The 13,218-nt window shown below is 35.1% G+C and overlaps 1 protein-coding gene across 1 annotated transcript; it reads right to left on the reverse strand.

Moving 5' to 3' along the window:
- Positions 1-275: 275 nt before the first annotated feature.
- Positions 276-5,405, reverse strand: LOC106664434. Its single transcript, XM_014390136.1, has 3 exons — positions 4,983-5,405; positions 771-909; positions 276-697 (listed from the first exon to the last, which is right to left on the reverse strand). Exons 1-3 carry the CDS (start codon positions 5,157-5,159, stop codon positions 402-404), a joined length of 612 nt encoding a protein of 203 aa, XP_014245622.1. The 5' UTR covers positions 5,160-5,405; the 3' UTR covers positions 276-401.
- Positions 5,406-13,218: the final 7,813 nt, after the last annotated feature.

Here is a 13,218-nt window from a genome sequence, read left to right on the forward strand (position 1 = left end):
CGGGTTCGAATCCAGCGACCCTGCATTCAAACCCGACATACTTACAAATGGGCTTTTCTTCAAAAACACCGCCACCCTGAGGGTTGATCATATCTCTGCTGTGCGAACCCTCGTTAAAAAACAAAAAAACAAAAAATGAAATGAAAGGGTTGTCAATGGGTTCTCCATTATTCCCACTTTGCCCTGAAATACGACGAAATAGGACGAAAATGTTCAATGACTGACTCTGCTATTATACCATGTAAAAGTATATATTAAAAAAGAAAAAAAAATACAAAATACGGTCTGTGCCTTTTTTATTTGGGTGATGGGAAGCATTGATATATTAACTTAAGCAGAAAGAAAATTTTCTTCCTGTAGAAGTAAATATTCCTAAAAAGCACATTTATGGACGGTTATTATTAATAATAAAATGTCGGCCATTCGTTCGGATTTCTTTGCGGGTCTGTTAGCGGTGGTATTATGTTCAATGGCCTGTCGTAAACAGGTATGGAACCATGGAGAATTGTGGATATTTCTGATTTGGCGTAAGGCAAGTGGCAAGCTGGGAACGGCGGCCCGAATGATGTCAATGTTATTTTCCCGTGGTCGAGGTATTTCCTTATTTCACCTTCTTCCTCGTCTCTAATCCTTTCGTGGACGCTGTCTACCTTCTTCTTGTAGATCTTGTCGTGTTTTAGTTGGCTCTGGTTTTTCTCTGAAAAAAAAAATCGATACTTGACATGGCGTTTTAAGTACGACTTAATGCAATAGGAACTAATGAAGCGGACCATAGCCTTTTTCAGCCATGTGGCGGTTAAGTTCTAACTTGAGGTCCTTATCTTTCAAAAAAGACTTTATATACTTCCTTGGATCGAACGGTTGGTCTTTTATCACGTTGTGCAAAAGGAGGGATATCAACCCAAGAACCTGAAAACATTTAACTAAAGTCATCTTACTAAGCATTAGCTATAAATTAAGTAACCTATCAATGAAAAATACAGCAAATGAACAATATCGCATACAGCAACAAGCAATATTAACCAACTGATAGCCAAAATACACACTAGACAAAATTGAAAACTTGACTCCACCTATAATGGCAGGAGTATTTTTTACATAATTTTGAAGAGAAATACTTCTCTGAAGTTATAGCAAAACACGAGATTAGTTGACATCGATAAAAGCAGCATAATATATACTAATATAACAATATCTTACAAAAAGCATGCCCTCTGCAGAAACTGAACAAAACGGTACAAATTTTATTGACCTACCTTTCAGAAAAATAGCATGTGCCCTTTGAACGCTTTGCGGAATAACATTGCATCATGGGTATTTTTTTAATACGTTTATATTTCACATGTTCCACAAAATCATATTACATGTTTTTAAACATAACATATACAATGTTAAGTACTGATTAAATTTTTTAATTGATGAAATAATACATTGACTAATATTGTTAGTTTGTGAGATTCCAGGGCATTGTGTATGTGCAACATAGTCCAGCATGCATAACCTAACCCTACTAAACTAACCATTCCTCCCAGCCCAACATAACCTAATAATAATAATAAACTCATTCTTATTATTGTTTTATTTTTAAACAAAATATAAAATAATTATAAAAAAATTAATTTTATTTAACACACTATTGGAGATTAAATAAAATCCATCTGCCTATGAGAGCATAATAATATTAATGCAAGCATTTAATTTATGCTACATGAAACTAATGAAAAAACTTATAATAAATAATAATAAAAAGAAAAATAGTACCTATTAAATTAAAGAAAATACCTTTTGCTTCAAACACTTGAAGATGCCTATGTAAACATACACACAATATAAAAAATAAAGGTTTAGAAGTTAAATTCGTGTGCTAGTATTTTTCGATATATCCAGACTTCTACGTAGAACCTCCTTTGAACGCTTCGCGGAATAACAATGCATCGTGGGTATTTTTTTAATACGTTTATATTTCACATGTTCCACAAAATCATATTACATGTTTTTAAACATAACATATACAATGTTAAGTATTCATCCTTAAAATATTTAATCCTAATTAATTAAATTTTTTAATTGATGAAATAATGCATTGACTAATATTGTTAGTTTGTGAGAGTTCATGGCACTGTGGATGTGCAACATAGTCCAGCATGCATAACCTAACCCTATCTAAACTAACCATTCATCCCAGCCCAACATAACCTAATAATAATAAACTCATTATTTATATTATTGTTTTATTTTCAAACAATATATAAAATAACTATAATAAATAATTTTATTCAAAACACTACTGGATATTAAATAAAATCCATCGGCCACGTTGACTGTTAGAGCATAATAATATATTAATAAATCAGTTAATCAATACAAGCAATTAATTTGTTACATGAAACTAATGAATAATAATAAAAACTTATAATACATAATAATAAAAAGAAAAATAGTACCTATTAAATTAAAGAAAATACCTTTTGCTTCAAACACTTGAAGATGCCTATGTAAACATACACACAATATAAAAAATAAAGGTTTAGAAGTTAAATTCGTGTGCTAGTATTTTTCGATATATCCAGACTTCTACGTAGAACCTCCTTTGAACGCTTCGCGGAATAACAATGCATCGTGGGTATTTTTTTAATACGTTTATATTTCACATGTTCCACAAAATCATATTACATGTTTTTAAACATAACATATACAATGTTAAGTATTCATCCTTAAAATATTTAATCCTAATTAATTAAATTTTTTAATTGATGAAATAATGCATTGACTAATATTGTTAGTTTGTGAGATTCCAGGGCATTGTGTATGTGCAACATAGTCCAGCATGCATAACCTAACCCTACTAAACTAACCATTCCTCCCAGCCCAACATAACCTAATAATAATAAACTCATTATTTATATTATTGTTTTATTTTCAAACAATATATAAAATAACTATAATAAATAATTTTATTCAAAACACTACTGGATATTAAATAAAATCCATCGGCCACGTTGACTGTTAGAGCATAATAATATATTAATAAATCAGTTAATCAATACAAGCAATTAATTTGTTACATGAAACTAATGAATAATAATAAAAACTTATAATACATAATAATAAAAAGAAAAATAGTACCCAATAAATTAAAGAAAATACCTATTTATTCGAACACTTGAAGATGCATATGTAAACATACACACAATTTAAAAAATTTGTGGTTTTCCTTTGTGGTTTTTTTGTAATTTTCCACGAGCACAATATTGTAAAAAAACCCTCTATATTTAGACTAGGGATCAAATAGATCAATTTTTGTAATGGGATGTAATAGTGCCCCGCCACTTCCCCTGAAACTTAAAGGAATGTGTTCTATGTAAATTTATTAAAAAAAAAAAAAATCAATATAAAAAATAAAAGTTTAAGTTGAATTTATATAAACTAACCTAACCATTCCTCAACTAATCTAAGCTAATCTTGGAAAGCCCAGTCTTAACTGTCATGTTTCACCTAACATAGCCCAGCATAGCCTAACCTAAACATTGTTAACCTAACCCAGCCAAAACTTACTCTAACCCTAACTAACCTAACAATTTCTATCCCAGCCCACACTAACATAACCACTCTAAGCTAACCCAGCCTTAACCTAACCCTAACTCAACTCTAACACTACCTAATCCTACGTAATGGTCACGCAAAAATTATTACGTATTTAACACACATGTTGACTGATATCAAATTCTAGTTTGACATATTAGGAAAACAATGGGTAAAATCATTATGTCATTTGGTTTGGTCACTGATCAATTTGGTCTTATCCTGGTTGTATTGTCGTGTCAGACAAATTTCCGTATTTGCCGTTTTGATTGTTGAGTTTTGAAGTAGGAATATGCAGAGCGACGCGACGGTAGGTCTCGTCCCAATATTCCTAACCGACCATTGTATTTGTAACTACCAAACTATTACCTTATCATGCTGCAAACTTTCAATTACTTTATGTTACTTAGCTTGGTACAACCCCAAATTTTACTTCCAGTTCATATGACTTATAGATGATTGTACCATATTAGTATAGGATAATATTGGGTTGTCCGGAAAATAATGCAGGATTTTAAGTTTTCATTAAAAAAAATCTATATAAATTATTCTGTTTACGTTTACAGGATTACTCATTTGTATGAATGTCAACACTTATTAATCCTCTTCCAAATGATATTGTTTGTTTACCTCTGTAGCNTATTTTGATTAAAGAACATTGCTTTAAAGTAACTAGTTTCTTTTTTTTTGTTTAATACCAAAATCCTGCATTATTTTCCGGACAACCCAATAGGATATTATTGAAATAAACTGAAGATAATTTTGGCGAAAGTTAAGACTACATGGGTGGAGTTTTTGTGTTAATTTTTTTTATCACAAAGACTCTAGTAGTTTGAGTTGTTATTGGTTTGGAGTGGAACCAGCAGGATCAGAGTTACTTGAGAGGATCGCCGTACCATCTGCAAAAGTCAGGGAGGTTGTTTGAGGATGAGAGTTTCCAATCTAAACGAAAGCAGGTTTTACTAAGATCAGAATTGAATATATATGTAATGAATGTTTTAGGGAATTTTAGGAGTAAAATCTGAAGCTGTTTTGATGTGAGACGTTTGATGTAAGTTGTACATGGCGTATAGTGTACACTATCCAGTAAGTGGTGAAAGCATTGTTTTCGAAAGATCTGGCATAGACCGCACTTATCTGCCGCCCATAGGAATTTATGATCTGTTGTCAATGGTTCTTCAAACCGTCTGAGAAGAATTTTCTAAATTTATTGTTTTCTTCAAAGCTGTTTGATGTGTAAAAAAACGTATGTGACTTATTTTTATCAATTATCGATATTGACATGCTGTAATTGGCCGTTAACACAACACAACAAAAACAGTGTTTGCCAATTATTTCGATGCTTTTATTATTTTCGAAATATTAAGGTTAAAATGTACTGACGATTTTACCATATTTACCTGTTTGTGAGTGGCTAGGTAGTGTTCGTTAGATTTGCACATGTCGACGAAAACAGATTCAAGTTCTTCCATTTCTCCTTTGACGAGACACTGGTGGTCGTACATGACGAAACCGCGAGGGACTTTGTCCATGTCATTGTTGACGAGGTGGCGGAACTTGATCGCGTTGTCGCACATTTTGGCGTTATTTGTCTAAGATTGATGGGGGTTTTTGTTTGTATAATTTTTTTTTACCTTTAAACTCTTATTAGTCCTAAACTAGTCTATGGAGGAAACAATTTTATTTATCGATTTAGACAAAACATATGATATTTTAGTCAGTAGTGGGTTCTTAGGTTTTCCTTTTTTATTGAAATTGAATTTTCCGAACGAGAAAAATTAAAAACCTGCATTGTTTACTGAGAGAATGAGGTTTCAAGAGATTTATGAACGTTTCTTTTTTTTATTTATTTCGTTTGTACAATATATTTAGTACATATCACAAATGAGATCACAAAACTTGATGAGTAACGCTACGCCGTACCCGGAGAAACCAACCAACGATGGTACTAAATGTGAGGGAGGTCACGAGGCCGATTAAGGCGAAGTGGCGGGTTCTCGGTATGGGAATGTGGCCTTAATACAGTGAATTATAGTTGTGAGAAGTTGTTAGAAAATTTATTGACCCCAAGTCCAACTATTTCACTTAATTTAAACATATTAAAAAGTGTTTCCCTCATTTTCCCCCCTTTCCCGGAACGTTCGGAAAAATAATATCAAGGGAATGAAAAAACATTTTTGAAAATGAATAATGCCGTCGGATTTGACGTGATAAAAAGTCGGGGGTGTCACAAACATGATCTATTTGATCGAGTGCAAATTTGTCTGTCTATTGTTTCACTTTGGCGTTACCATAAATACATTTTTCACCATGCTTACATACATTTGTCAAAAGACAAAATGATTTTCGACAAATTAAACTAAGAAAAAATTATTTTAACAAACAACAAAGTAGTAAAAATAAGCTAAGAAATGATCTTGACGTACAACCTGCAAGATTAATTTTTTTTAACGAGGGTTGGCAACCAACAGAGGTTATATCAACCCTCGGGGTGCCGGTGTTTAAAAAAAAAAAAAAAAATTTGCAAATATGTCGGGTTTGAATGCGGGGCCACTGGATTCGAACCCGGGACCTTTACCTTACAGTGATGAGCGCCGTGTCATCGCCTAAACCGTTGCGGCTACCAACGCCCCCAGATTACTGGACTACTCTTCTATAGATCAACCATCAGATCAGTAATGGATTTCGGACTAATATTTTACAGACAATCAGCGGATACACATCTAAAAAAGGTCCAAACATTCATAAACAGGTGTCTCCGGCGTATCCTCGGTTGCCTTCAGAGCACACCAACCATTGCAATTTATGCGGAGGCCGCGGAACCCCCCTTAAATTCTAGAATTATAAAGTTGGCCGTTAACAAAATTATTAGTCTTTATCAAACGGACAGTCCTAGTTTCTCAAAAGTAGTCTCTCTCACAGCTCAGGTCCAAGTAAGCAAGTTCTGGCTTCATAAAAAACCTTCACCGATTGTCACAGCGTTACTACATGTGTTCCCAGAATTTACTCAGCATATAAGAGCAGACTCGATCCAATATTCCGTTTGCTCTCTCCTTCGGAATTTAGGGCGCCTCGGTGTATCTACCTACGGGACTATTCGGGCTTCTCCCCCCCAAGTTGCAAATCAAATGTTTCTTGCTGATTCCAGGAGTCTCCTGGAAGGCCATCACCTGATTTTTACGGACGGCTCCCTAATAAACGATAAACTTTGCATTGTACGACCCGATGCTCAGGGTAAACAAGAAATTGGCCCTTCCGGAAATTGCTCCATATTTTCGGCCAAATCCTTGGCAGTGTTAAAGGCATTACATTTCGTCCAAGAAAATATATGGGTTCAAAAAGTCGCGGTTTTGACAGACTCAAAGGGTGTGATCTCGAAAATAGAACGAATAAAAGCAAACTCTAAATGCGATCACATAAAGGCCAGCATTTTAGTGATAACTAATAATTTACTCACCAGGGGCATAAATGTTACCCTAGGCTGCATCAAAGGTCACTCTGGAATAAAGGAAAACGAGAAAGTTGATCGATTTGCAAAGGAAGCGGTCATAGACGGTGAGCGGTGCGACTACGCAATGACCAAAAGTGCCTGCCAGCGTGTACTGAACCATAGGTGGATTTCAGATTGGCATGAGTTCCATAATTCCGCAATTCCGCTGATGGAGGCTCACTTTATAGAAGCAGATTTCCTTTGGTGCCGAAAGAACCGTGGTTTCAAGGGGTCAGAGCACCTTGACATTATTTCACCGTTATCTCTAGAATACGAAGCAACCATGGTCTGTGGGGAGCACATATGTGTAGAATCGGGCTTAAGGAGTCCCCCAATTGTGTAACATGCGTCTACCCAGAAGATTTAAACCATATAGTAATGGAATGCCCAAAGTTTGAAAACGCAAGATGTAAACTGCTAAACGGTATTGATGCCCTAACCGATCCGGACAGACCTTACTCTCTTGAGACGCTCGTTGCCTCAGGGAACAAGGAAGTTATGCGCTGCTATTTTGGTTTCTGAAGGCATCTAATCTGAAAATATAACTTTAGATATACAGGATCAACTTTTGTTGTAACTTACCAATAAATGGTGGTGTAAGGGCCGGGGGGGGGAAACGTCGGGTCTCGGCGCCATATTTACTCGGTCCTCTCTCCATCAATAAAAACTGCATGGCTAATGACATAAGGCAAAGTAAAAATTAAAAAAAAAATCGTTGTTTTTTACTTACATCAAACCATACAATCCCGTCAAGGTTTCGTTTCTGTTTTTACTGCCAATAACACTTTCTAGAAGTTAAACCATAGAAATTACAATGAATTATGGTTCTACGGTAATTGCGTTTGGTCATTTCATTAGGCTCTTTGATTGTTCAGCCAACTTCATCTAAGCATCGGTTCGATCGTTGTCAAATGCTTCCGAACGTACACAGGTTTTTGTTTGTGGTTAATATTCACGATTTCAATTATTTTTGACCAACTTGTTTTTCAACTTAGGCAATAGAAATTATATATGACTTGTTAGAATTATGGTTTTGACATGAACCATCTCTACAAATTGTGGCTAGTCGATGATGAAAATGTAAGGGCGTTCGAAATGTTGGGTTCGAATCCCGCTTCGGACACAAATTTTTCGTTTAGAAAAAATCGTATATAATTATTCGAAAAATGCAAGGTTTCTTCTCAAAATCTGCGGAGTGATGAGTTTGACCGTTTCCATTCGTTTTGTTCTGTCATCATTGGTCTGAACTACTTTCATAAAGGCTTCACGTGCGTTGATGGTGTACAGAAGAGTAGCAGAAAAAAACTAGGGTTGTAGACCAAATATTTTTTTCAGGGTATACAACATGATGAGACCGATTCTCAATAAAGCCATACAAACAATAATAAAAAAAGGACTTACAAAAATACAGAAGCTCGCTTAACATGAACAAAAAAGGATATTCAATTTGACTTTTATTTCTGTGTGAATGTTTGATATTTTTCTTATATTGTAATTCTTTTTTACAAATTAATTTTGGTTCGATTTATATTTCAATTTTTTACGTTACGTAATATATTTTTATTAACGATTCACTTTTTTCTCTTTAAAAGTTAAGGTTAAATGTATTTATTATATGAATTACTTTCTTCTCAAGGGAATCTGATAAGTTTAGAGCATGGTAAAGCCGCAAGTGCTTATTTGATCACTCCCTCAAGCATAAATGTTTAACTAAGAACCGGCAGTAAAGAAGTAGTAAATATACTCGCGGAAAAATCATAAATCTGATGGTTGAATACAATATCTTCTTTGTCGTGTATATTTTAAATAAGCCATGAGCCGATGAATTATTTATATCATGGAACAATCACCTAACCCTATAAAACTCCGCATTAGAGGAAGACGGAATATTTATTTTTCTTATAAATGGAGTCATATCCAAATGAATGATTTATGCGATTCAATTTTTCCTCCCTCTTCTTAGCCAGTTTCTTGTTTATGTTTTGAGTCTTTGGGTTGCTTTGCATTTCAATTTCAAACTCCTTCAAAACTTATCTATACTTGAAAAATAAAGAACCCCTTCTTCCTGACTTCTTTTTAGAAAGTACTTGGGTCTTAGTTTGTTTATTTGATTTCATTCCTATCAATGATTTCTAAATGTCTTCCTGAAATCTATCGATATTGGATTATTTACGAAACTGTGGTAAGATCAAGGCCTCAACAAAAAAACCTCATTAAACTTCTAAGCGATAGCTTTCGGAGACTATTTGCTAATTCTTGTTGCGTGTAGAAGTGGAAGATTGAGTTGGGTCAAGAAGCAAAATTGCGATATAACTGCAAAAAAAGTTTTGATGAATGGACAGGTTTATAAAATTGAGCTTATGACTAATTGCAGCAAGCTGCGAGAATTACCCACTCGGGTTTTTTGGTTAAACTTCGGACTAATCTGAGCCGCTCTGCTTTCAAAATCCATGTCTTTTCAGCCTCCAAGCCATAATATTCTCACATGAAAAATGGTCGAGTACCAACATTCCTCTCTTTTCCGTATTATATAACTAATCAAATTGAGTGTCGATGGGATGCTCAACACCATCGTCCCTCCCAAACTATACATTCACGCTAATAAATACATTCAATCTCAATATACACAAAACGATTCGTAAAATTAGATTTCTACTATACACTATATGCAATAAACCGCCTAGTCTCCTACAAAAATCAAAAACAGGACCCAAAAACTTTCTGCGCGCTCAAGCACAATTTTCATTTTTGGTGGCATTCCTACCCGCTCACTATGTGGAACCAAAGAATGACAACCTTCAATTATGTGGAACATATGGTGCAATATCCCCCCCAAAGTAGTATAAAATTACCTTTATATACCTTACATTTCTCAATTTAACGACTAGTTGTTTTTATGTATTTATCATGTATGAAAAATTAATATAAACAGGTGATAAGCTTGATTTTGTTCCGTCCAATGTCTGTTCAACGAATGAAAATTACCTTGCTGTTTGCAAAGAACAGCTTCTGTTTTTTGGGAGAAGTAAATAAAAGAAGGACAAATGTACATTACAATCGGGAGCCATCCAATTATGATTGTTGAAAAAGTAAGGTAATTAAGAAAGCCGGCTGTGGGGTGGCTGTTTTCATTATCTAAAGGCAATGAGGGCCCGGCCCTTTGAATAAGAACTACTTAATTTATATGTAATTCCATTTGCCGGTGCCAGAGATACACCAGTTTGAAATTACATACGATTAATTCACGGAGTTGCCGGAACAGTGTCATATTATTCCGAAAAACTCCCTCTCGCCGGCCCCGGGGCACTTCAAACTTGTATCATTTATTTGCCGAGAGTACAGAGTACGACGGGCAAAAAAGCAGATATTCCGCCGCGAGAATTTTAAACAAGATCAGCTAGTTCAAAAGTCTACTTGAGGTGAAAAAACCCAACTTTTTCGTTGAGATTTAACTTAATATTTGTGGAACTGTTTTGATTACTTTACGTTTTATACTGCTTTGAAAAAACAAGCGTTTGATTCTAGTCACACACTATTCTAAACAGTGATTAGTTTAGAATCTGGTTATCTTTAAAAAATAATATGGAAAAATCTTCGTTGTTCAATTCGTAATTTCGATTTTTCCCGTTTGTAAAAAAACAATCCAATTTGTAAGCGTCGGCTTCGAATGTAGGGACGCTGGATTCAAACCTGGGACTTTAACTTTACAGTGATGAGCACCGCGTCAACTCCTTAACCGTTGGCGCAGGTAGATTCGATACCAAACGCGTCTAGTTAATAGGCTAGAGTCTCGTTCGTTATCGGAATTAACCAGACAAATCGATCCACCAACTAAGAACGGCCATGCACCACTACCCACTGAATCAAGAGGAGCTACCAATCATGGTTGGTAAGCTGAATCATCAGATACCAATGATTCGACAATCATTCGAATGCCCTGACCTTGTAAGGTTTCCCGTGTTGAGTCTAATTAAGCCGCAGGCTCCACTTCTGGAAGTGCCCTTCCGTCAATTCCTTTAAGTTTCAGCTTTGCAACCATACTTCCCCCGGAACCGAAAAGCTTTGGTTTCCCGGGGAAGCTCATCGAGTCATCAAAGGAACATCGGCGGATCGCTGGCTGGCATCGTTTACGGTTAGAACTAGGGCAAGAAAACCATAAGAAAGATCCTACACTAAGACGCAGCTGGCGAAGCTATGGAGGCTGATTAATAATCTGAAGCTGGCCAGTGAGTTATAAATAACCGGGGAGTACAATCGATCTATTCAGGTCGAGGTGCAGTAGGCCTTGTGGCAGCCTCTTTCATTCCTATCCCTATCCCTAAGATTATTTTGAATTTCACCTAGTCAACTTTTGCCATCTTGTCTACGACCAAACCGCTGGTTAAAGAGTTGAAATTACGATAGTGCATTGCTATGATGACATGAATAGCCGCTAAGAAACGATTTTTTGAAATTCCATTCCTAAGGGGATCATATAGACAATTTTTTACCATGTGACCATAGACCAAAGTGAAGTGAAGGCGTGAAGTATCTGTCACGTAGGTATTGTGACCGCCTCTTTTATTCCTATACCTATCCCTAGACCCCAGACAGGCGCAGACACATCAACCCCGAATAGCTAATTCTATATTCAATTTTATGCTTAATTTCTCGGATGATATTCCTTCAAACTATTAAAGGGTCGCCTAATTAAGCTTAGTGTCGAATGGTATTTGGTACATTAAATTTAGTATAAAGCTTCAGCATAATGGAAGGTAAATAATGAAGTTTTTATCTTGTAAAGCAGCTTCTTTTGCCAATTGATCCGCCTTTTCATTGTATTGTAAACCTTCTTCAGCCATTAGCTAAGCCATAAACACTTTCTTATCCACTTTTTTGAGGAAAGTAATTTTTTTCTAGGAATGTTGAATAAAGCGTTTAAAATCGAATTCTTCAACTTAAAAACTAGAAACTCTGTTTTCCGTTTTACGAAAATTAGTTTAATACATTTATTTTATATATTTACTGTTTAAATATATTTTACATATTTTATTTTATATATTTCCATTGTTTCACACCCAAACCATTCATTCATATGTATTATTGTCATGGTGAATGTTGATATCAGATTCACGTGAAATTGTTATTCAATAATGAATTCATGATTTCCAAATTTTATCAGTTTATGCTATCGATCAGGCCATTCCACCATGCCATCCTAAGACTGAAATTGATTTCACGCACATTTCACAAATAGAGAGAAAATGTTTGAAATCTTTTTTACAATTTCAGTTTATTTAATTTAGACGGAATCTGGTGGTATGGAAGGCGAGTGGTTATTAATAACACTACTTGTTAATACTCAAGTGGTTCACCACCTTAGTTACCGATAGGAAGCAATTAAAGGGTTAGGTGATTATTCAGTAAGCCCTTGAGGCAACAACGTTAACACATTCGTGCAGAGCCGATCATCTTACATCAACGAACTGGATTATGTGTACGAGCGGTGGTCGTAATGGGAAATTAGGGAGGAAAAGGGAAGTAGTTGAAATAACAACCAACACTTTAAGTGCCGAAAAAATCTAATTAGTCTAATTAAATGGTCATCTTATATTATAACTATTATAATTACCAAAAAAATCGTTTCACCGCTACTTATTGTGTAGAAGTCCTATGATTACGACCGAAGTTAAAATGGCGCTTTATCGTTGTTTATCATAATTTTCCCAAAATCTTGCCTGCTGAGAAAGAAGAATACATTCGCCTTTTTTTGAGAGATTTATCAATTTCTTACTTAGTAATATATCTAGTGCAGGGGTGCTCAAACTTGAACTGCTGGCGATCTACCTCAATATTTTTAGACTACTTACGATCGAATCTAAGAGGCTGCAAGTGTGTGTGATGCAGGGTTGTCGTACATACACGATACACCCTACCTACCTAGGTAGGGTGTACCGTAGCATATATAGATATTAGCTTTCTGCACAATATAGGTACATTATTTTAGTCAAGGTTTGGGTTAGGTTTAGTTAGGTTCTTCTCTACAATATCAATGAAAAAACTCATAGTTATTCAAAATTGCGAGTTTATTGGTTGTTACAAAACAAAAGAGTTACATATGGTGTTAAACTTAACTAAGGAGTGGCTTTGGATGTTGAAGCGTGGCA

This window comes from Cimex lectularius, unplaced genomic scaffold, assembly GCF_000648675.2.
Source record: "Cimex lectularius strain Harlan isolate CLEC.00 unplaced genomic scaffold, Clec_2.1 scaffold13, whole genome shotgun sequence".
Lineage (NCBI taxonomy): Eukaryota > Metazoa > Arthropoda > Insecta > Hemiptera > Cimicidae > Cimex > Cimex lectularius.